Here is a 25,148-nt window from a genome sequence, read left to right as displayed (position 1 = left end):
GGTACAGATCGATCATGATATTGACTGTGTGTTAAGGCAGGTACAGATCGATCATGATATTGACTGTGTGTTAAGGCAGGTACAGATCGATCATGATATTGACTGTGTGTTAAGGCAGGTACAGATTGATCATGATATTGACTGTGTGTTAAGGCAGGTACAGATCGATCATGATATTGACTGTGTGTTAAGGCAGGTACAGATCGATCATGATATTGACTGTGTGTTAAGGCAGGTACAGATCGATCATGATATTGACTGTGTGTTAAGGCAGGTACAGATCGATCATGATATTGACTGTGTGTTAAGGCAGGTACAGATCGATCATGATATTGACTGTGTGTTAAGGCAGGTACAGATCGACCATGATATTGACTGTGTGTTAAGGCAGGTACAGATCGACCATGATATTGACTGTGTGTTAAGGCAGGTACAGATCGATCATGATATTGACTGTGTGTTAAGGCAGGTACAGATCGATCATGATATTGACTGTGTGTTAAGGCAGGTACAGATCGATCATGATATTGACTGTGTGTTAAGGCAGGTACAGATCGACCATGATATTGACTGTGTGTTAAGGCAGGTACAGATCGACCATGATATTGACTGTGTGTTAAGGCAGGTACAGATCGATCATGATATTGACTGTGTGTTAAGGCAGGTACAGATTGATCATGATATTGACTGTGTGTTAAGGCAGGTACAGATCGATCATGATATTGACTGTGTGTTAAGGCAGGTACAGATCGATCATGATATTGACTGTGTGTTAAGGCAGGTACAGATCGATCATGATATTGACTGTGTGTTAAGGCAGGTACAGATCGACCATGATATTGACTGTGTGTTAAGGCAGGTACAGATCGATCATGATATTGACTGTGTGTTAAGGCAGGTACAGATCGATCATGATATTGACTGTGTGTTAAGGCAGGTACAGATCGATCATGATATTGACTGTGTGTTAAGGCAGGTACAGATCGATCATGATATTGACTGTGTGTTAAGGCAGGTACAGATCGATCATGATATTGACTGTGTGTTAAGGCAGGTACAGATCGATCATGATATTGACTGTGTGTTAAGGCAGGTACAGATTGATCATGATATTGACTGTGTGTTAAGGCAGGTACAGATTGATCATGATATTGACTATGTGTTAAGGCAGGTACAGATCGATCATGATATTGACTGTGTGTTAAGGCAGGTACAGATTGATCATGATATTGACTGTGTGTTAAGGCAGGTACAGATCGATCATGATATTGACTGTGTGTTAAGGCAGGTACAGATCGATCATGATATTGACTGTGTGTTAAGGCAGGTACAGATTGATCATGATATTGACTGTGTGTTAAGGCAGGTACAGATCGATCATGATATTGACTGTGTGTTAAGGCAGGTACAGATCGATCATGATATTGACTGTGTGTTAAGGCAGGTACAGATTGATCATGATATTGACTGTGTGTTAAGGCAGGTACAGATTGATCATGATATTGACTATGTGTTAAGGCAGGTACAGATTGATCATGATATTGACTGTGTGTTAAGGCAGGTACAGATTGATCATGATATTGACTGTGTGTTAAGGCAGGTACAGATTGATCATGATATTGACTGTGTGTTAAGGCAGGTACAGATCGATCATGATATTGACTGTGTGTTAAGGCAGGTACAGATTGATCATGATATTGACTGTGTGTTAAGGCAGGTACAGATCGATCATGATATTGAAGGCTTGGTTCATACAAAATGTCCATGCTAATTAAAACAAACAGTAAATAATAGCCTGGTTCAGAAAACGTAATCCAAAGAAAAGCACAAAAACTAAATTAGCAAGACAAGGCTGGGACATACAAAGAGACATTCAATCTTTCTAAACTTAAAATTGCTTATCAATTAATATTGCTCATAGTAGAGACATTTATTCAACCATTCTCAATGTTAATTTATCTAATTGTAGAACCAGGTTAAGGCCCATTCCAACACTGGTATACTAACAGACATTGCTTGTTTGTGCAGATCACTGGGTTTTCAGGAAGGCATGTCAAGCTCTTGTACCAAACTAAAACTAGAAAACTACACCACGACTCATAGCTGTCAGTCAACTGTATTCCAAAATGCCAGCATTATTTCAAAATGAACTGCTTTTGGTTGAGGTTTGACATAGTCCGTGTGTCAGTCCATCAGTCCATGTGTCTCAATCTTTGTGTCAGTCCATCAGTCCATGTGTCTCTGTCTTTGTGTCAGTCCATCAGTCCATGTGTCTCAGTCTATCAGTCCGTGTCTCAGTCTTTGTGTCAGTCCATCAGTCCATCAGTCCGTGTGTCAGTATACCATTTATATTATCTGAGAGTAACACAATCTACCCTAGGTCCTAAACCATAACCTAATACCACTATTAAGTGTGTTACTTTTGACATACATAGTGCATTACATTTGACCAGAGCCCTGGTCAAAAGAAGTGCACTAAATAAGGAATAGGGTGCTATTTGGGACTGAAGCCCGTGTGTCTCAGTTGGCCAATAGAAAATTGCTGTTGTTGCTGCTGCCTTTCCTGATCTCAGCAATTAAATTATGGAGCTTCTCAGACATGGCCACCTGGTGGAGAAAACATGGAAGAACAGCATTAGATTATGATGGTACCTGTGTGTATACGTGCATAGTAGGGATGGGCATTTGGAATGTCTGTGCTCCGAGTACTCTCATGAAAATATATTTGAGTACACGCATGTAAGTGTGAAACGGGGCTGAATGCATCTTTTGTCCCAATTACTGGTTGTTCTGACACAATTAAAAACCTAACAACATATTTTCACTGCACTTGACATAGTCCCTGAAAATTTGGCAGTGTTATAAATTCAACCTACTAAATAGTTGCATTTGTACATTTTGAATATTTGATTTGATTATTAGTAAATGAATACAAACCTTAAAATCGAGTACTCCACCCATCCCTAGTGCCTTATAGTATATAAGTGTGTGCGTGCATAAGTGTGTGTGTAAAGGTGAGTACATTTACATTGGAGAAATGCAGGATGACTATGACAGCACGTCAGATGCCTTTCTATCCAATACCCAAGACAATCTAGTCCCTGACGTTGTTCCATGTCTCCACAAAGTAAATGAACCTTAAAACTCACTATGTAAGAATCTGGCTCCTGCAGTCTCTTGTGTCGGGGGTGCAGGGTCTGGATGGAGCTCTGAACCTTCTCCCTGGTCTCAGCTGTGCTGCACAGTGGCTGTGTGATCTTCAATAGAGGGAGATACCAATCAACAAATCACATTTATTTTATAAAGCCCTTTGTACATTAGCATTTGTCACAAACTGCTTCACAATTACCCAGTCTAGAACCAAAAGAGAAATAAAAAAAAGCTAGGAACTTGGGAAGAAACCTAGAGAGGAAGCCGGCTCAGAGGGGTGGCCAGTCATCTTCTGGCTGAGACGTGTGTGTGTTGGACAGGGTCCAGCAGGCTCACCTGTCCTTTAGTGTAGACCTCCAGGCGTAGACAGCTGACCTGAGAAGGTGTGATTGACTGACAGGTCTTGTTACCAACCACAGGATGACACCTCACTGCCACACATGCCTTAGGTGCAGGCTCCTCACACAAACACAACAGATCCAAGAATGGGTGGCCTGGAGAGAGAGAGAGAGAGCGAGAGAGAGGAGAGAGTAAGGAGAGAATGAGTGAGTGAGTGAGTGAGTGAGTGAGTGAGTGAGTGAGTGAGTGAGTGAGTGAGTGAGTGAGTGAAAAAGTGTCATGAAAACAGAGATTGAGATGTAGCTAGTTGAGTGTTGACATAGTAAGTGGAGGGCACAGATATCCTATAATTCAGGGATTCTATATGTTATTCTATGGTAGAGGGTGACTCCTCACCCTCCGTGTCCAGCATCCTATAGACAGCCTTCCTCCCAGGAACAGTACTCTTCTCTGGGTCCTCACTGAACTTCATCCTGGGGCTGCCCCGAACCTCCACCAACTGATGGAGAGAGAGATGGATAGGGTTGAAAATGACAGAGACAAAGGGTAGAAGACGGTGGATACATAAAAAGGGAAAGTGAGGAGAGGGTGTCTGTGTCCTTTTTACCTTGTACACACACCCGAGTGAAGGCTGTCTCGTGCAGGTGACCAGATGAGTTCCAACACCAACCACATCAATCTCATTCTCCTGAGACGTGGATAGACAGATCAGAGAGGAGGTAGATAGGGATAGATCAGAGAAGAGGTAGAGGGATAGACAGATCAGGGAAGAGGTAGAGGGATAGACAGATCAGAGAAGAGGTAGAGGGATAGACAGATCAGAGAAGAGGTAGAGGGATAGACAGATCAGAGGAGGGAGAGAGGAGGTAGAGGGATAGACAGATCAGGGAAGAGGTAGAGGGATAGACAGATCAGAGAAGAGGTAGAGGGATAGACAGATCAGAGAAGAGGTAGAGGGATAGACAGATCAGAGGAGGGAGAGAGGAGGTAGAGGGATAGACAGATCAGAGAAGAGGTAGAGGGATAGACAGATCAGAGGAGGGAGAGAGGAGGTAGAGGGATAGACAGATCAGAGAAGAGGTAGAGGGATAGACAGATCAGAGGAGAGAGAGAGGAGGTAGAGGGATAGACAGATCAGAGGAGGGAGAGAGGAGGTAGAGGGATAGACAGATCAGAGAAGAGGTAGAGGGATAGACAGATCAGAGGAGGGAGAGAGGAGGTAGAGGGATAGACAGATCAGAGAGGAGGTAGATAGGGATAGACATCCAATGGAGAGAGGACGTAGAGGAATAGACAGATCAGAGAGGAGGTAGATAGGGATAGATCAGAGAAGAGGTAGAGGGATAGACAGATCAGAGAGGAGGTAGATAGGGATAGATCAGAGAAGAGGTAGAGGGATAGACAGATCAGAGGAGGGAGAGAGGAGGTAGAGGGATAGACAGATCAGAGGAGGGAGAGAGGAGGTAGAGGGATAGACAGGAGGTAGAGGGATAGACAGATCAGGGAAGAGGTAGAGGGATAGACAGATCAGAGGAGAGAGAGAGAGGAGGTAGAGGGATAGACAGATCAGAGAAGAGGTAGAGGGATAGACAGATCAGGGAAGAGGTAGAGGGATAGACAGATCAGAGAAGAGGTAGAGGGATAGACAGATCAGAGAAGAGGTAGAGGGATAGACAGATCAGGGAAGAGGTAGAGGGATAGACAGATCAGAGGAGGGAGAGAGGAGGTAGAGGGATAGACAGATCAGAGAAGAGGTAGAGGGATAGACAGATCAGAGGAGGGAGAGAGGAGGTAGAGGGATAGACAGATCAGGGAAGAGGTAGAGGGATAGACAGATCAGAGGAGGGAGAGAGGAGGTAGAGGGATAGACAGATCAGGGAAGAGGTAGAGGGATAGACAGATCAGAGGAGGGAGAGAGGAGGTAGAGGGATAGACAGATCAGGGAAGAGGTAGAGGGATAGACAGATCAGAGGAGGGAGAGAGGAGGTAGAGGGATAGACAGATCAGGGAAGAGGTAGAGGGATAGACAGATCAGAGAAGAGGTAGAGGGATAGACAGATCAGGGAAGAGGTAGAGGGATAGACAGATCAGAGGAGGGAGAGAGGAGGTAGAGGGATAGACAGATCAGAGAAGAGGTAGAGGGATAGACAGATCAGAGGAGGGAGAGAGGAGGTAGAGTGATAGACAGATCAGGGAAGAGGTAGAGGGATAGACAGATCAGAGGAGGGAGAGAGGAGGTAGAGGGATAGACAGATCAGAGAAGAGGTAGAGGGATAGACAGATCAGAGGAGAGAGAGAGGAGGTAGAGGGATAGACAGATCAGAGAAGAGGTAGAGGGATAGACAGATCAGAGGAGGGAGAGAGGAGGTAGAGGGATAGACAGATCAGAGGAGGGAGAGAGGTAGAGGGATAGACAGATCAGAGGAGGGAGAGAGGAGGTAGAGGGATAGACAGGAGGTAGAGGGATAGACAGATCAGGGAAGAGGTAGAGGGATAGACAGATCAGGGAAGAGGTAGAGGGATAGACAGATCAGGGAAGAGGTAGAGGGATAGACAGATCAGAGGAGAGAGAGAGAGGAGGTAGAGGGATAGACAGATCAGAGAAGAGGTAGAGGAATAGACAGATCAGATGGAGAGAGGAGAGGTGGGAGGGAGGAGGTAGAGAGGAGGCAGAGAGGAATAGACAGATCAGATGGAGAGAGGCTTGATGACAGGAGGTAGAACTAAATAAGGTCCTCTCATTCTTCTGCTCCTACTGGCCTCTAATGTCTGTCTGGTTCCTCACCTTCTTGTTGAGTTCGGCCATGCTGTACTCTGAGATGTTATTGGTGCCTACTATGAGAAGGGACTGGAAGGCAGGGATGGAGAATCTAGAGAGATCAAATGTGAGATATTTCAAACATGCTTTACTCAAAACCTCTATACTAAGATTAAAGTCCCTAGAGGGTACTAATCTAAGGCTTCACCCCAAATGGCACCCTGTTCCATTTTTAGTGCACTACCTTTTCCCTGGTCTAAATAGAGAATAGGGTGCCATTTGGGACGCAAGCTTCAGGACACACACAGGACCTTACTGTTCACTGCAGAATCTGAAGACATGGCGTACTTCTACTGACTGCCTGCAGAGGTCTCCACTGTCTAGACGCACGCCCAGTGGACTGTAGTCCAGCTCAAACAGAGACAGGGCCACGGCACAGAAGTTGAGCAGGCCACTACTGTAGGGACACAACAGAGAAGTTTACCAGCCTACTACTGTAGGGACACAACAGAGACACAACAGAGATGGCATTAATGCTGTAGCAGGCTACACGTGAAAGGAAATGTAGTAGCCTGGCCTAAAGCAATGCTAGTAACAAAAACATCAACACTGGGATATAGGCTCTCTCTAGTCAGAAGCTGTCCTTCGAGGGAAGAACGTCCCCATTTACAGAAAAGAGAAGAGGCGAGACAAGTTTGAGACGAGAAGAGTAGCAAAGGGGGCAATGTTACCAGGTGACACTGTAGCTGTCGATGACTGGCAGGAAGTTGTGTGGGTATGCGATGGCATAGGACAAGAAGGCTGCCAGCTCACCCTCATGGATGTTCCCAGATTCCGCCCCCAGCAGCTCACACACACGCCCCAGCCAACCCTTGGTCAGCGAGATCAGATCGATGTTGTCATGATCCCCGTTTGCTGCCACTAGCGTCTAGTTCGACAGGAGAGACGGGAAGTCCAACCAATCAATCAATATAAGATAGAAATCAATATCCTTATTGTCTCAATTGGGAAATCTGTAGTGCAGTCAGGATAAGAAACAACATTAAAACATTAACAACCCCACAACATACTGTATACACACATCAGTGACGTTTATGATGAGGGAAGACTCGTTTTTTTTTCATGAACATGGCCTTATTTCTATTACAGCATGTTGGATGAGTGTCATTCATATTCCATTCACCCAGCTCAGTATAACATTGATAGGTTTAGGCTATATAATTTTCCCTGTACCCATCATGAGGTTGATACAACCTAGCCTATTAATGCAGGTCGAGATACATTTTTTTGATGACGGACAGTGACACATGGACAGACAGTGACACATTCAATACCGCCTTGCACATTCTTGCCTGCATCTAGCTTATCTAGGATGCAAACATTAGTCAAAAAGTTGCAAACAAGAGTTTCTATTGGACAAATTCTGTTGTTTTTATCCCCGTTTTGTTTCCTTCCGTTTAAGAAACATTTTTCAACAGAATCGGAGGAATGAATACACCCCTGATCATGCATAAACACAGTTCACTTTCATAGCAGCCACGTTTTATTCCTTCTCGCCTCCATGCACTTTCCTCCTCTCACCTTGTCCCTTCGTTTGTGGACTGACCAACACATCAGCTGTATGTGACCAGGCGAAACAACCTCTCCAAGCCAAACCATGTCACAGCCGCTACACACAGCCTACATCGTTGTCCCCATATTAGCTAAAGTAACGTCATAGTTAGCTAATGGAGCTAATGCATTAGTAAACCCGCAATAATCATGCAGGAACATTACAGTGTATAGTCAGTAAGCAGTTACTTGAAAGAGTTCCAGTGTTGTGTTGGATAGTCATAGCCAGCTAGCTAACATAGCATTCCTCTGTTTGAGCCAGGTCTTTGAGTAACTAAACTAGCCATTTGCTAGCTAATGCAGCTTCTCCTTAATTTTTTAAGAAATTAATTTGTAGAAAACTGTTCATCAATTGTCTTTCTCTCGCTGTAAGTCAACTAATCATCACATTTTATGTACTGCAGGGCTAGCTAGCTGTAGCTTATGCTTTCAGTACTAGATTAATTCTCTGATCCTTTGATTGGGTGGACAACATGTCAGTTCATGCTGCAAGAGCTCTGATAGGTTGGAGGACTTCCGCCGTAAATTGTCATAATTACTGTGTCTATGGTCTATGGAAGGGGGTGAGAACCAATAGCCTCCTAGGTTTTGTATTGAAGTCAATGTACACAGGAGGACAGAAGCTAGCTGTGGTGCTACCCTACACCATGGTGCTATCCTACAGAGTTCTGTTGAGGCTACTGTAGACCTTCATTGCAAAACAGTGTGTTTTAATTATTTACAGACGTGAATATATTTAGCATAGTTTTTTTCTAAAAAGGATAACTTTTTACAATGTTTAACCATTTTTATTTGAATGAAATTCACTGAGGAGGATGGTCCTCCACTTCCTCCTCTGAGGAGCCTCCATTGATACACAAGATAAATAGCACACTGATGGGTTATCAAGATTGTGGTTATTAACATGTTATTAAAAGGTTAGGAAATCTTTTTATTCAAATAAAATTAATAGTGCTAGTTCAGTACAGTGACCCATAAAAGTGTGTACATATGGAAAGCATGTCTATGTCTCAAATGGCACCCTATTCTCTAAGGGTCCTGGTCAAAAGTAGTGCATATGTAGGCAATCTGGTGCCAGTTGGCTCACAGCCATGGTTAAAATACTGAGAAATTGATGTTATGAGACACTTGACAGATTTATTTATTTTCTGAGGTTGTGTATTGTGGAAGCAAAGGGTCAATGCAAAGGGTCAAAATAAAGGGTCAATGCAAAGGGACAATGCAAAGGGACAATGCAAAGGGACAATGCAAAGGGACAATGCAAAGGGTCAATGCAAAGGGTCAATGCAAAGTCTGTCTCTCAAATGGCACCCTATTCCCTTTTAAGTGCACAACATTGACCAGGGCCTATAAGATGGCATTTAGGACACACAGGGGCGGAGAGACTCACCTGAGGCCACACCTCCTCCAGGGAGGAAAAGGAAGTGACATAAGAGTGTGCCATGGTTCCCGCCACGGGGATTCCAAACAGGAAGCCAGCCTGGACGTTACTGGTCATGTCAAACCCTGACAGACGGAAAGACACTGTATATATATACTGTGTGTGTATATAGATATATATATATATGTGTCCTTACATGTATGTGTGTGTCTTTCCTCACCTCCGATGTATGTGTATCTTGAGGCTGTGAGGCCCCCGTCAGGCCCCTGTGCTCTCCTCAGGCCCATCTCTAACAGCTTCCTCCTGGAACCAGCTGCTAGACGGAACCGGGCCGCATTACTGCATACCAGACTGGAGAGAGAAGAGAGATACAGAGAATTACCATAACGCACTATTAGAGTATACAGTATTCCTACCCGATGACAAGGTGTGTGTGTGTGTGTGTGTGTGTGTGTGTGTGTGTGTGTGAGTTCAAAATTTAATGTCACGAGCAGTGAAATTACATCCTTGTAGTACTCAATATCTAAAAATATCCTAAAGTAGAACAAACACACACAAGAAGAACACGAGAAAGTAAGTACTGGGTCAGTTCCAATACAATATTTACAATGTGCAGGGATATTGGAGTGATAGAGGTAGATACACAACCTGACCAAAATAATGTGGACACGTGCTCGTCGAACATTTCATTCCAAAAACATGGGCATTAATATAGAGTTGGTCCCCCTTTGCTGCTATAACAGCTTCCACTCTTCTGGGAAGGCTTTCCACTAGATGTTGGAACATTACTGCAGGGACTTGCTTCCAGTTGGCCAAAACAGCATTAGTGAAGTCAGGCACTGATGTTGGGCGATTATGCCTGGCTCGCAGTTGGTGTTCCAATTCATCCCAAAGGTGTTTGATGTGGTTGAGGTCAGGGCTCTGGCAGACGAGTCAAGTTCTTCCACAATGATCTCAACAAACCATTTCTGTATGGACCTCACTTTGTGCATGGGGCATTGTCATGCTCAACAAGAAAGGGCCTTTCTTAAACTGTTGCCGCAAAGTTGGAAGCACAGAATCGTCTAGAATGTCATTGTATTATGTAGCATTAATATTTCCCTTCACTGGAACTAAGGGGCCTATCCAGAACCAAGAAAAACATCCCCAGAACATTAGTCCTCCTCCACCAAACTTTACAGTTGACACTATGCATTCAGGCAGGTAGCGTTCTCCTGGCATCCAAACCCAGATTCATCCGTCGGACTGCCAGATGGTGAAGTGTGATTCATCACTCCAGAGAACGCGTTTGTTTCCACTGCTCCAGAGTCCAATGGCGGCGAGCTTTACGCCACTCCAGCCAACGCTTGGCATTGCTCAAGGTGATCTTAGGCTTGTGTGTGGCTGCTCGGCCATGGAAACCCATTTCATGAAGCTCTCGACGAACAGTTATTGTGCTGACATTGCTTCTAAAGGCAGTTTGGAACTTGGTAGTGAGTGTTGAAACCGAGGACAGGCTATTTTTTACGTGAGACTCGCTTCAGCACTCAACGGTCCTGTTCTGTGAGCTTGTGTGGCCTAACACTTCATGGTTGAGCCATTGTTGCTCCTAGACGTTTGCAATAATACTACTTACAGTTGACCGGGGCAGGTTTAGCAGGGCAGAAATTTGCTAAACTGACTTGTTGGAAATGTAACAATCTATGACAGTGCCATGTTGAAAATCACCGAGCTCTTCAGTCAGTGGTGTAAAGTACTTAAGTAAAAATACTTTAAAGTACTACTTAAATAGATTTTTTGAGTATCTGTACTTTACTATTTATATTTGACAACTTTTACTCCACTACATTCCTAAAGAAAATAATGTAGTTTTTACTCCATACATTTCCCCTGACATTACATTTCGAATGCTTAGCAGGACAGGAATATTGTCTAATTCACAGACTTATCAAGAGAACATCCCTGGTCATCCCTACTGCCTCTTATTAAACACAAAGGCTTCATTTGTAAATGATGTCTGAGCGTTGGAGTGTGCCCATAGCTATCCGCAAAAATAAATAATGAAAAAATGAAAATCGCGCCGTCTGGTTTGCTTAATATAAGGAATGTGAAATGATTCATACTTTTACTTTTGATATTGATGTATATTTTAGCAATTACATTTACTTTCGAGACTTAAGTATAATTAAAACCAAATACTTGTAGACTTTTACTCAAGAAGTATTTGACTGGGTGACTTTCACTTGAGTCATTTTCTATTAAGTTATCTTTACTTTTACTCAAGTATGACATTTGGGTACTTATTCTACCACTGTTCTTCTGCCAATGTCCACTTATGGAGATTGCATGGCTGTGCGCTCGATTTTATGGGGTGTCCACATACTTTTGTATATTCAGTGTAGGGAGGGGCAAGGTGACTTGGCATCAGTATTATAATAAACAGAGTAGCATCAACATAAATGCTGATTGTATGCAATTGTGTGTGTAGAGTCAATATAAATGTATGTGTATGTTATGTGTGGTTGGGAGAGTGTATGTGCGTGAGTGTGTAGAGTCCTGTGAGTGTGCATAGAGACTGAGCAAAAATGAAATACAAGGGTCAACTCAGATAGTCCATGTAGCCATTCTGTTAGCTATTTATCAGTCTTACAGCTTGGGGATAGAAGCTGTTCAGGAACCTGTTGGTATCAGACTTGATGCACCAGTACCTCTTGCCATGCGGCAGCAGAGAGAACAGTCTATGACTTGGGTGGATGGAGTTAACGATTTTCCGGGCCTTTCTGTCACACCGCCTGAAATAGAGGTCCTGGATGGCAGGGAGCTTGGCCCCAGTGATGTCCGCACCACACTCTGTAGAGCCATGCGATCGAGGGCAGTCCTATTGCCATACCAAGCATTGATACAGCCAGTCAATATGCTCTCAATGGTGCAGCTATAGAACTTTGAGGATTTGAGGGCCCATGCCAAACCTTTTCAAGTTTGCTGAAGGAGAAGTGTGTCCCTACCTGGCGTAGTTGACCAGACACAACAGGCTGGTCTCCAGTAGTTGAACCACAGCCAGAGGACCAGACACCTCCATCAGAGGCACCTTCAAACAGAGGGGCAGCACAATCAATGAATCAATCAACTCAGTCATCAACCCTGACCATTGTGGGTGAGTCCCTGAGTCTAACTCCTGACCGCTGGCCCTTGGGACTGAACCGTCCCTGAGTGTAAGCATAGAAATAGAATGACTAGATTATATTTCTATGAATGGTTCGAGTTACAGGGGGCTGGTCCGATCAGGCACCCGCAAGAGATTAGACACCCCAAGAGACATTGGGCACCCCAAGAGAATATATAATTCCAACCGTGCCTGGGGATGACCCTGAGTATAACCCTTGACCCCTGACGTTGTCTCACCCTGGCAAAGACCACCGTTCCCTCGGGGACAGAGTGGAGTGTGACACCGGAACAGTCCAGTTCCCGTAGAAACAGGAAGAAGGCGGGGTCAGTGGCTGGGGGCAGCACGGAACGCAGGTACTCCACATCTATAACACAGTTATACTTTGTTACACATAATCAATAACATAATGATAAAGACCCTCTTATCTGGAGCAACTTCTAATCAGTACAGTAATATCACACATCTACACAACAATACACTACTCATGACATATGAAATAAACTAAATATTTTTTTTGTACACGTCAACACACCACTTTTCTAACATACTGGCATGTGGAATACTATTAGTCCCACTACAGGTTTTCCAAGAAAAGTCATCTGTCTACCGATCTCAATGGCAACTGTTATTACGACATCTACAAATGCCGTGTTTTGGCCCAGGGAACGTGAAACATGCTTACAGTTTAGAGTCTAAACAACAACAAGGTAGTCATTGGAGTGTGCCCCTAGTTATCCGTACATTTAAAAAACAAGAAAATTGTGCAGTCTGGTTTGCTTAACATAAGGAATTTGAAATTATTTCAACTTTCACTTTTGACACAAGTATATTATAGCAATTACATGTACTTTTGATACTTAAGAATATTTAAAACCAAATACTTTTACACAAGTAGGATTTTACTGGGTGACTTTTACTTGAGTCATTTTCTTTAAAAAGGTATCTTTACTTTTATTCAAGTATGACATTTGGGTACTTTCTCCACCACTGCTAATAAAGCTAATCTCATAAGAACACATGGGAGAGGGAGAAGAACGTGAGGGTGCAAGAGGGAGAGGGGGAGAGGGATAATCGTGGATTCATTTAAAAAGAGAATCTTACAATTAATTCTAAAACTCACAGGCAGCCAGTGCAGAGACTTTTAAACCAGTTTAATGTGTGCTCTCTGTCTGTTCGTGGTCAGTACATTTACATTTACATTTAAGTCATTTAGCAGACGCTCTTATCCAGAGCGACTTACAAATTGGGCCCCGTGCTGCAGCATTCTGTATGTTTTGCAGTTGACCAATGGCTGTCACGTTCTGACCATTGTTATTTTGTGTTTTCTTTGTTTTAGTGTTGGTCAGGACGTGAGCTGTGTGGGTATTCTATGTTGTGTGTCTAGTTTTCCTGTTTCTATGTTTGGCCTGATATGGTTCTCAATCAGAGGCAGATGTTAGTCATTGTCTCTGATTGGGAACCATATTTAGGTAGCCTGTGTTGGGTTTTGTGGGTGGTTGTCTTCTGTCTTCTTGTGTCTACACCAGACAGAACTGTTTTGTTTTTTTTCACATTTGTTGTTTTGTATTTTGTAGTGTTCACGTTTATCGTCGTTATTAAACATGATGAACACTAACCACGCTGCGCTTTGGTCCTCTCCTTCGTCCACAGAAGAAAGCCTTTACAATGGCTTTCTTGGGTAGACCAAACTACAATAGTCAAGCCTGCTTGAAAAAAAGCTCATTTGTAGCAATTCTACACATTTTTGCCATGGGGTGGAGAAAAGATTTAGCAATTTTATTATCCAATTTCATGCATATTTAAGTTTTAGAGTTAAATTCCTGCAATTCTACACATTTTGCCCAAGGCTGGAGAGAAATGTTTGCAGTTTTTAATACAGTATGATACTGTATCTGAGTGAGACTAGCAAAATCAATGTGGCCCCCGGGCTCTAATTCAACCTTGAATACTACAAGTTTAGATAGCTGGCCGCTAGAATAATTTACCAATCTAAACGTATAGTTGACATGGGCTAACTGAGTGACTATCAATGACTGGCATAACAAGACAAAAACTGTTGCTTCACAACCAAATTTTGCAATTGCACCTTGTGTATTCTACCTTTCAACAGTAAATTGAGACCCCCCCTACCCTGCTCTAGACTTTGTGTTGTTGTTATAGGCTCACTGGGCTAGAGCTTATAGGTCTGATCACAAACCTGTCTTGCTAGTATATGTTTTTACCATACCCTTGATATTAGTTACTACCAGTGGTGATTTTAGCATGTAAATCTTGGTGGGGCAAACTCAACAACAACAAAATTGGGATGCATGCCAGCAAAGCCACAACACAACACTAAACAATACATTAAATTGCACTATAACAGTGAAAAACAGCGCCCATAAACTGTTAGGGCCTACATAAAGCTGTCCCAACAGCAGAGCTATCTTTTCAGCACCATGGAGTGAATCTTTAACACCGCTACACCTGGATATCAGCAGAGTCTTGTCTGGCAGTGAAAAAGTTCATTCAGACTCATTTACTGCCTTTAAAAAAAACAAAGCTGATATGGCTGACTTGCTTAAACAAATGTGGTTTCTACTGACAATTGAGATGTACAAACTATGGAATAACCTATCTCCTATCATTGCTATGCAGACGACACACAATTAATCTTCTCCTTTCCTCCTTCTGATGACCAGGTGGTGAATCGCATCTCTGCATGTCTGGCAGACATATCAGCGTGGATGACGGATCACCACCTCAAGCTGAACCTCGGCAAGACGGAGCTGCTCTTCCTCCCGGGAAGGACTGCCCGTTCCATGATCTCGCCATCACGGTTGACAACTCCATTGTGTCCTCTTCCCAGAGCGCTAAGAACCTTGGCGTGATCCTGGACAACACCCTGTCGTTCTCAACTAACATCAAGGCGGTGGCCCGTTCCTGTAGGTTCATGCTCTACAACATCCGCAGAGTACGACCCTGCCTCACACAGGAAGCGGCGCAGGTCCTAATCCAGGCACTTGTCATCTCCCGTCTGGATTACTGCAACTCGCTGTTGGCTGGGCTCCCTGCCTGTGCCATTAAACCCCTACAACTCATCCAGAACGCCGCAGCCCGTCTGGTGTTCAACCTTCCCAAGTTCTCTCACGTCACCCCGCTCCTCCGCTCTCTCCACTGGCTTCCAGTTGAAGCTCGCATCCGCTACAAGACCATGGTGCTTGCCTACGGAGCTGTGAGGGGAACGGCACCTCAGTACCTCCAGGCTCTGATCAGGCCCTACACCCAAACAAGGGCACTGCGTTCATCCACCTCTGGCCTGCTCGCCTCCCTACCACTGAGGAAGTACAGTTCCCGCTCAGCCCAGTCAAAACTGTTCGCTGCTCTGGCTCCCCAATGGTGGAACACACTCCCTCACGACGCCAGGACAGCGGAGTCAATCACCACCTTCCGGAGACACCTGAAACCCCACCTCTTTAAGGAATACCTAGGATAGGATAAAGTAATCCTTCTCACCCCCTTAAAAGATTTAGATGCACTATTGTAAAGTGGATGTTCCACTGGATGTCATAAGGTGAATGCACAATTTGTAAGTCGCTCTGGATAAGAGCGTCTGCTAAATGACTTAAATGTAAATGTAATGTAAATGAATAAGGGAACAATGAGCGGCTAAGAGGCAATCCATAATTTTGATTAAGACATTAATGAGCGAGTTAAGACGAATGTAGTCAATATAACTATTTGTTCAGCACTTTTGAAATGTACAGCGACATAATTCAGAACATGGGCAGTTCTTAAAGTAGTCTCCCTGTACACCAAGTAGGATAAATAAAGTGGGCATACAATCAGACAATGGATTTCTCTAAAACAGGCTATAGTCTACATGTGCATCATCAAGTCAGAACAGTAGTTTAAGTTATGAGGGGGAAAGGGACCAAATTACTAGGGTGAGGCATATGTGCTATTAACATCTTACTACACAACATACACTTAGTATTACTTTCTTAGCTACAGTGTACTTATCTCCCTGGCATATTATATGATTTATGCAGTGGCATACAATACATATTTGGACTCGGTTGTGCTGTGCTCACTTGAACAAGAAGGTGGCTCGGCGGTCCTCCTTGTGGAAAAATTTTGTCATGAAACTTTGTAATCCAAGTCTAGCAATCCCTGGATTTATGGTGCTTTCAAGACAACTGCGGACAAGGTTGGATCATGAGTTCCCGACTTGGAATTTCGAGTTGGATGACCATTCAAAGTGTATTTTCCCAGTCGGAGTTCGTTTTTTTCCAGGTTCCCAGTGGTCTTAAACTCACTGAAGTCTGACATTTCCCAGTTCCCAGTTGTTTTTAACGAGGCAGAAGTCATGCTGGTTTGACAGAATGGCCAAGGTACTCAACCTTTTCTGGCCCATGGTATTCATGTGTATGTTTATCCTTTTAAGGTTGGGAAAGAGACCCTTAAACCCAGACTAGGACCACACCCCCTCTCCACCGAATAGCAGGGGAAGCAAAATAGTGATTGCTTTGCAACGCTTGCAGTTAGCTGCTGATTTCTTCCAACCCACTTATTGTTGAATTTGAGATTTCCAATTTGTTGTCCGATGTGCACTGTTACTTTTATCTATAATTTCTCTTCATATAATAAGGATTGAAAAGGATTTGCCAGTAGATTGTCCATGTGATACATGATGATGACTGCTTGTCTAGCTAAGATTTTGTATGTTGACATGATCAGTCCAATTGTAACGGTTGTCGTCGGTGGAAGAAGGAGAGGACCAAAGCGTAGCGTGGATAGTGTTCATGTTAATTGAATAATAATCCCAAAACGCCCCCCCCCCCCATGATGTGGGTGAAATATTGGCTGGGTAGTGGACTATGCTTTGTATGTATTTTGGGTGGTGGTGAGAGATATCCGACCAAAATGATTTAACACTTCAAAGAGGTAGGGTCACTCAACCAATCGGATATCTCTCACCACCACCCAACATACATACAAAGCATAGTCCACTACCCAGCCAATATTTCACCCACATCACTCTGCTCAACAAAATCCCAAAATGGTCTCCAAACCTTTTCAAAAGTGTCTTGTTTCCCTTAACCGTGCATGTTATCTTTTCAATTGTTAGGCAAGACAACGTTTCCCTAAGCCATTGGGCAATACAAGACAACGTTTCCCTAAGCCATTGGGCAATACAAGACAACGTTTCCCTAAGCCATTGGGCAATACAAGACAACGTTTCTCTAAGCCATTGGGCAATACAAGGCCTTGTCACACTTTTCCAGCCAAGAGCTATCAAGCATTTTGCTTGCAACAAGCACATATGTATAAGTGTTTTTACTTGGTTCTTTAGATGAGGATTGATTGTGTACAACACCACTATAAACACGTTGGGATGGAGAGGCAATTTTACTGATACTATTTGGGATATCATATGTGATACCTCGTTCCAAAAATCTTGAATTGTCTCAGTCCCACAGACAATGAAACAGAGTCCCTTCAGAGTGATTGCATTTGTAGCATATATCTGGAACTATACTATTAAACTTATTTAACTTAGCAGGGGTTACATATGCTCACATCAACCACTTGTATTGCAACAGTTTAAGCCGAGTATTCACAGTCTGTGTCTGAGCATTAGTACATATATTACTCCATTTGTCCAAGACTATGTCCACCCAAATATCTTCCTTCCAATAGTTCAGTTTGTGCGCAGATGATGCAGTTGAGCCAGACTCTAGCATATGGTGTAGATCTGAAATTCTACCATTACAATGGGTTGAGATCGTATTTTCTAAAGTGGACAGAAGGGGTTCTGATTTTGGGCAACCATGAGGAAGCTCCTTAGCTGTAAATATTTATTTTTAAATGTTGTTTTCTAGGCATGTCAGATTTTGCTATGAGTTCTTCAAATGACATAAAAATACCTTCTTTTTTGGCCCATAGTTGGAAACCCAGATCAGCTCTCCCAGGAGTGAAACTGTGGTTTCCCCAGATAGGACTAAAACATGACAAAGAATGCGTTTCACCAAGAAACTTCCACACCTCATACCAAACATCGATCGTATTAAAAAATAAGGGATTATTATTTTTATTTTTTTGTGTCTTGATATCAGCTGAGTAAATGTAAAGGTTAAGGATTAAATTGGGTACAACTGAAGACATTTCAATCTCCATCCACGAAGGGGGAGACTGAGGTAAAATAGTACATAGCAGTGCGAAGCTGAGCTGCCCAGTAGTACCACTGGATATTAGGCAAATGGAGCCCCCCTCTGTCATACGGTAGATACAATAAGGACAATCGAACTCTGGGACGTCTGTTATTCCAGATAAATATAGTGAACATCTTTTTAAGCCTTGTAAAGAGGGATGTTGGCGGCGGCAAGCAAGGGAATGTTTTGAAATAGTTTTGGGAGAACATTCATTTTCAGAATGTTAATCCGGCCAATTAAATATATAGATAAATATGGCGATCTATCTATCGATTGAGTTATTGAGTCTACGATAGGGTCATAGTTAGTTGAGACTATGTGGTCAATCTCTGGCACAATACAAATGCAGAGATATGTAAAGCATTCCGTTGCATAGAAAATAGAAGTCAAAGGTGTAGGTCTACATCTTTCCTCCTCCTTTAGCATCATAATTGAGGATTTTGCAAACCCCAAACTCTTTGATTAGGTCCAGAAGTGCGGGTATGGAATTGCACAAGTGTGTAAGAAACTAAATTACATTGTCTGCATAAAGGGCAATTTGAAGTTCCATCTGATCTATTCTGATACCTGAAATATTGGGCAGGGACCTAACAGCTATGCCTAGAGGCTCAATGGCTAAGATAAACAGAAGAGGAGAAAGAGTGCAGCCCTGCCTAGAACCCCTGCAGATGTCAAAAGGTTTAGATACCGTATTAGTAGTAAGGATCTCTGCAGTGGGATTTGTATATAGTATCTTTATCCATTTACAAAGGCTCTTACCACAACCAAAATGATTTAACACTTCAAAGAGGTAGGGTCACTCAACCCTGTCGAAGGCCTTCTGTGGTCCATTGACAGGATCGCAGTGTCTGACGACCCAAATCTGGCATGGAGAACATTTAGCACTCTCCTAACATTATGAAATCCTTGAAGAAAGACATTTTGGTCTCTACCCACCACATCCGGCAGAAAACCCTCCAACCTCCTCGCAAGTGCTTTACAAAGGACATTAGTGTCAGATTTCAAAAGCGAAATAGCACGATAGGAATCACATTTGGTATGCAGCTTTCCGGGTTTTAGGAGCAGAGTGATCAGAACTCCTTCTTGCCCTCTCTGCTTGCTGCTGTTTGATTTGCCAGGCCAACAGCTTCCCAGCTTTTCTCCCTGGTAATAATATGATTGGTTTGGTCTCAATAATCTTGCTGCAGCGCAGAAATGATGTTATATTGAGCCCTGAGTGCACCTGTGGAATTAGTGAGGAAAATGTTTCTTTCCAGAGTTTTAATTTTGGTTTCAAGTAATTTCATTTTTTTTTACTTGGAGCTGGTGAAATGTATCATTTTGACCCCTTATGAAAGCTTTAAAGGCTTCCCATCTATTACAAGCTGAAGTCTGTGTTGTATTAATTGAAAGGTATAGGTGAATTTGCTGTTCAATGTATTCTGTAAAACTTTATGTATCTTGCAGACATTTAGGTTGAAAGCGCCATTTAGGTGGGTCACCTACTAAATTAGAATCGGAATATATAAGAGATGCTGGCGCATGGCCAGAGATCACAATGCTATAATAAAATCAATCTTCCATTTTAGAGCGTAGTGCTGCGGAGAACATAATAATAGTTGATTTGGGAATAGGTCTGGTGAGTGCTAGAGTAACAGGAGTATTCCACATCATCTGGTTTCATTTCTCTACAAATCTTTATTAAGTTTAAATCCTTCATAAAAATGTTGTATGGTATTCTTAGATTAGGTGTGGGAGTAGTTTGAACCCGAAGTGCGATCTTTAACAGGATCTAAAGTGCAATTAAAGTCTCCAGCAACACTATAATTACCTGGAAGTGTGGAAAGGTATCAAAACAAATAGTTAAATAATTTAGAGTCATCTTCATTGGGACCATACCCATTAACTAAATTCAACTGCTCGGACAGCAAGGTACCCTGTATAATAATATATCTTCCCGGCGGGATCACAAATTGTTTGCAATATCTGATATGGAATGGACTTATGGATAAAATAATAACTCCCCTTGCATGGTAACTAAATGAGGCTGCAGTGACCTGCCCAGGCCACCTCTTGCGTATCTTAGGAATGTCGCCAGATAATAGATGTGATTCTTGCAAAAATATGATCGTCGCCTGAAGTTGTTTTAATCTACTTATTACCTGTTTTATTTTGGCGATTTTATTTAATCCCCTACAGTTCCAGGATGTAAATTTAACCTTAACACTATGAGTCATCGAATTTACCGGGACACTTGAACTAAAACATTGCCCCATAAGAGCACGTTGGATCAGCCTAATATACCAACAGTCCTCTGTTACCACCATAAACAAAAACACAAAGGACGCTTTAAAGCACGCCATTGTTAGGCATGTGTTTTCGCACAATCAACCACGAAACGTGTGATTAACCCTCTTACCCCAGTCTAACAGACCTCCCCCTCCCCATCTTAGTGACACTCTGTATAAAGGTACTCAACAGATCCACACATACGTGAGGAGCCGCCTCTACCTCTGCGTTTTCCCCCCTCTGTACACCTTCTACTTGTCATTACACTATATTGTGTTCCCCATTTAACAAAGAATCAAACAAAATACCAGGAGTGAGCAAGAATATAAGACCACCGTGATCTAGCCTCCTATAGGCCTAAATAAAACAAACCCCTACCAGGATGTTCCGATGCATAAAAGCAAAGTTTCATGGTACATACAATTATAATAAGGCCTACTTGTAAACTGGCCATGTTGTTATAGTTCAATAGACAGTGCTACTATAAATTATAACACGGTGAACTGGCTCAAACTTTAAATACCTGTTTAGACAAAACCAAAAGCAAAAGTTTGAAAAATGTTTTTTTTTTTGTTAAATGGGTCAAAGTTGAACTTTAAGTCGCTATTGCCTCTTCTGCGTTACTCCGCTTCCACACCTCTGCCTAGCTTCTCAAGAAACTGCTCCGCCTCAATTGGTGTTTCAAAAATGTAGGAACGAATGCAGTGGGAGACCCAGTGGGTCTCAGTGCAGTGGGAGACAGGCAGTGAGACCCAGTGCAGTGGGAGACAGGCACACTGGGAAGAGGATTCCATATCAGATAGCCTTACCCCGTAGCCACTGCTGCTTGACACTGTCCAAGCATGTCTGCTGCTTGTGGACTTCCATGGAGAGATCTGGGAAGAACATAACTTGCTGATTCTTGTAGAGTTCTCTCCCTTTCACCCTGGCTGCATTCACCAGCCAAATCTTATCTTTATAGTTTAAGAACTTCATTATCAGAGCCCTCGAGGGTGCGTTGTGGTTGGATCATGGGCCAGAAATCCAATGAGCTCTCTCAATGATCAAAGGAGAGCGGAGTGGCTCCATCTCCAGAGCCTCGGGAAGCCACCGTTCTAGGAATGAGCAAGCATCGCTCCCCTCAGCGCCTTTGGGGAGATGTACTAGTCTCAAGTTCGATCTCCTGCTGCGACCCTCCAAAATCAACTAGTTTAGAGGTAAGCGATTCAACATTTTCCTCAAGTGCAGTGGTAATTTCCTGCAGGGCTATAATGTTGTCTTCAGTTCCAGAGATGGATTTATTTGTATTTATTTATTTCACCTTTATTTAACCAGGTAGGCTAGTTGAGAACAAATTCTCATTTACAACCGCGACCTGGCAAAGATAAAGCAAAGCAGTGCAACACAAACAACAACACAGAGTTACACATGGAATAAACAAACATATAGTCAATAATACAATAGAAAAAGTATATATATAGTGTGTGCAAATGACGTAGGATAACGGAGGTAAGGCAATAAATAGGCCATAGTGGAAAAATAATTCCAAAATAGCAATTAAATACTGGAGTGATAGATGTGCAGAAAAGGAGTGTGCAAGTAGAGATACTGGGGTGCAAAGGAGCAAAATAAATAATAGTATGGGGATGAGGTAGTTAGATGGGCTATTTACAGATGGGCTATGTACAGGTGCAGTGATCTGTGAGCTGCTCAGACAGCTGGTGCTTAAAGCTTGTGAGGGAGATGAGTCTCCAGCTTCAGTGATCTTCGAAGTTCGTTCCAGTCATTGGCAGCAGAGAATTGGAAGGAAAGGCAGCCAAAGTAGGGATTGGCTTTAGGGGTGACCAGTCAAATATACCTGCTGGAGCACGTGCTACTGGTGGGTGCTGCTATGGTGATCAGTGAGCTGAGATAAGACGAGACTTTACCTAGCAAATACTTATAGATGACCTGGAGCCAGTGGGTTTGGCGATGAATATGAAGCGAGGGCCAGCCAACGAGAGCATACAGGTCGCCGTGGTGGGTAGTATATGGCGCTTTGTTGAGAAACTGGATGGCACTGTGATAGACTGCATCCAATTTGCTGAGTAGAGTGTTGGAGGCTATTTTGTAAATGACATCGCTGAAGTCAAGGATCGGTAGGATAGTCAGTTTTACTAGGGTATGTTTGGCAGCATGAGTGAAGGATGCTTTGTTGCAAAATAGGATGCCGATTCTAGATGTAATTTTGGATTGGAGATGCTTGATGTGAGTCTGGAAGGAGAATTTACAGTCTAACCAGACACCTAGGTATTTGTAGTTGTCCACATATTCTAAGTCAGAACCGTCCAGAGTAGTGATGCTGGACGGGCGTGCAAGTGCGGGCAGCGATCGTTCGAAGAGCATGCATTTAGTTTTACTTGCATTTAAGAGCAGTTGGAGGCCACGGAAGGAGAGTTGTATAGAACTGAAACTCATCTGGAGGTTAGTTAACACAGTGTCCAAAGAAGGGCCAGAAGTATACAGAATGGTGTCGTCTGCGTATAGGTGGATCAAAGAATCACCAGCAGCAAGAGCGACATCATTGATGTAAAAGAGTCGGCCTGAGGATTGAATCCTGTGGCACCCCCATAAAGACTGCCAGAGGTCCGGACAACAGGCCCTCCGATTTGACACACTGAACTCTGAGAAGTAGTTGGTGAACCAGGCGAGGCAATCATTTGAGAAACCAAGGCTGTTGAGTCTACCGATAAGAATGTGGTGATTGACAGAGTCGAAAGCCTTGGCCAGGTCGATGAATACAGCTGCACAGTATTGTCTCTTATCGATGGCAGTTATGATATCGTTTATGACCTTGAGCGTGGCTGAGGTGCACCCATGACCAGCTTGGAAACCAGATTGCAAAGCGGAGAAGGTACAATGGGATTCAAAATGGTCGTTGATCTGTTTGTTAACTTGGCTTTCAAAGACCTTAGAAAGGCAGGGTAGGATAGATATAGGTCTGTAGCAGTTTGAGTCTAGAGTATCTCCCCTTTGAAGAGGATGAAGGGGATGACCGCAGCCGCTTTCCAATCTATGGGGATCTCAGACGATACGAAAGAGAGGTTGAACAGGCTATTAATAGGGGTTGCAACAATTTTGGCAGTGTCCCCATGAGTGTCCCCATGAGTGACAGAACACAATCACAGTGCAACTGGAGAAGATGACCAACTCCTACGCTCTGTATTATCCTCTGGCTGCCCCTCCACCACACAAAGCACTAAGCTAGGCTGAAACACCTGCATTTTGGAGCTGCCTTACTCAAGAAGGAAAAATAGACCATGTTTGTATCTGGATTTATTAACTCAATACATTTTGATTTATATTGTTTGTAAACTGATGTGACACTTTAATGCCATAATAACGTTCAAAACAGGAACACAAAAAAAGTTCAACAGGTGGACTCAAAACAGGTGTGGCTCTGACCGTTTGCCACATCTGTGGGTGTCTGTAGGTAACTTTAAACTCTGGTAGACATCTGACCTCTTAACATGGTTGGGTATGTCCTGGGACAAATGGCACCCAATTCCCCATATAGTGCACTACTTTTGACTGGTCCATGAACACTAAATAGGGAATAGGGTGTCAGCATTACTGACAATCTAGGAGACTCACGAGGAAAAGATCACCGGTGTCAGTTGAAGTTCAGTGCAGTGGTTACAAAGTTCACCGAGGACATACAGTGTTATCCATTTACACTCCCACCAGGGGTACTGGTATTGGTTATATTCCTCATTGCGCAATCAAGATGACAAAAATATCGAATAAATATTATTGAAAGGAAACCATTGGCTATGTAAAAATACACATATCAATTATATTGTGGCTAATTTGCTTTGCCTTAAAGTGCTATTCACTGACATTTGCTCTACAGAGAACTTAACGTCATTACCTCACCTTCGTCAGTGAATCGAAAGCTCCGTAGAAACAGGAGGCAGTCGTGCATTCCGGAGAAGAGCGAGAAGCCGCCGCCGAACGGGTTGTCGCGGAAGAACAGTTCGAAAACGGCGGGCTCGTTGTGCCTGCCCGAACGCCAGTAGGCATATGCCATGGTGAACTGGTAGAGGTCCGTGAGAAGCGTCGGGACCCGCTCCCGGATTGACCGCTCCAGAGCTGTACATGACGGGCTTGACGGCGCTGCCATGATCCCCTTGCCTAGATTCATGTTCGGTTGCCGCCGCGATCTCTGGGACATGCAGTTTTCTAACCACCCCTCTACCTCTGTTGTATCACGGAGGTATAATAAGAAAGGTTGGAATGCGAGGGGAGAAGCGAACCCCTGACTAAAATAGGCTATCTCTCACA

The 25,148-nt window shown here is 43.3% G+C and overlaps 2 protein-coding genes and 1 long non-coding RNA gene across 33 annotated transcripts in view; 2 read left to right on the top strand and 1 right to left on the bottom strand.

Moving 5' to 3' along the window:
* The window catches only part of LOC127931240 (uncharacterized), a 16,539-nt gene extending 14,680 nt beyond the window's left edge, over nucleotides 1-1,859 (top strand). Inside the window, exons 6-10 of the mRNA XM_052523290.1 lie at nucleotides 392-430; nucleotides 821-859; nucleotides 1,328-1,483; nucleotides 1,523-1,678; nucleotides 1,718-1,859. Of these exons, the coding sequence (XP_052379250.1) occupies nucleotides 392-430; nucleotides 821-859; nucleotides 1,328-1,483; nucleotides 1,523-1,678; nucleotides 1,718-1,771 (444 nt within the window). The 3' untranslated portion in view covers nucleotides 1,772-1,859. The remainder of the gene's footprint in view (nucleotides 1-391; nucleotides 431-820; nucleotides 860-1,327; nucleotides 1,484-1,522; nucleotides 1,679-1,717) is intronic.
* Nucleotides 1,769-25,148, bottom strand: naprt (nicotinate phosphoribosyltransferase). Its single transcript, XM_035758761.2, has 13 exons — nucleotides 24,741-25,148; nucleotides 12,621-12,748; nucleotides 12,224-12,306; nucleotides 9,460-9,590; nucleotides 9,249-9,364; nucleotides 6,979-7,175; nucleotides 6,564-6,704; nucleotides 6,275-6,359; nucleotides 4,097-4,177; nucleotides 3,886-3,988; nucleotides 3,487-3,644; nucleotides 3,150-3,257; nucleotides 1,769-2,607 (listed from the first exon to the last, which is right to left on the bottom strand). The coding sequence occupies exons 1-13, from the start codon at nucleotides 25,036-25,038 to the stop codon at nucleotides 2,521-2,523; spliced, it is 1,716 nt and encodes a 571-aa protein (XP_035614654.1). The 5' UTR covers nucleotides 25,039-25,148; the 3' UTR covers nucleotides 1,769-2,520.
* On the top strand, nucleotides 4,291-6,267 carry LOC127907274 (uncharacterized). Of its 31 annotated transcripts, none has more exons than XR_008063987.1 (7): nucleotides 4,324-4,383; nucleotides 4,440-4,569; nucleotides 4,607-4,708; nucleotides 5,067-5,280; nucleotides 5,439-5,531; nucleotides 5,727-5,856; nucleotides 6,098-6,267. It is a non-coding gene; the product is annotated as an uncharacterized LOC127907274 (long non-coding RNA). The 31 variants fall into 31 exon arrangements; XR_008064012.1 differs by having other exon boundaries at nucleotides 4,440-4,606; nucleotides 4,644-4,708; XR_008063993.1 differs by lacking the exon at nucleotides 4,440-4,569 and having other exon boundaries at nucleotides 4,291-4,439; nucleotides 4,570-4,643.

The sequence above is a fragment of the Oncorhynchus keta genome, chromosome 1, assembly GCF_023373465.1.
Source record: "Oncorhynchus keta strain PuntledgeMale-10-30-2019 chromosome 1, Oket_V2, whole genome shotgun sequence".
Classification (NCBI taxonomy): Eukaryota; Metazoa; Chordata; class Actinopteri; order Salmoniformes; family Salmonidae; genus Oncorhynchus; species Oncorhynchus keta.
Note: the sequence above shows the minus strand (reverse complement) of the source record. Positions and strands in the feature narration are given on the sequence as shown.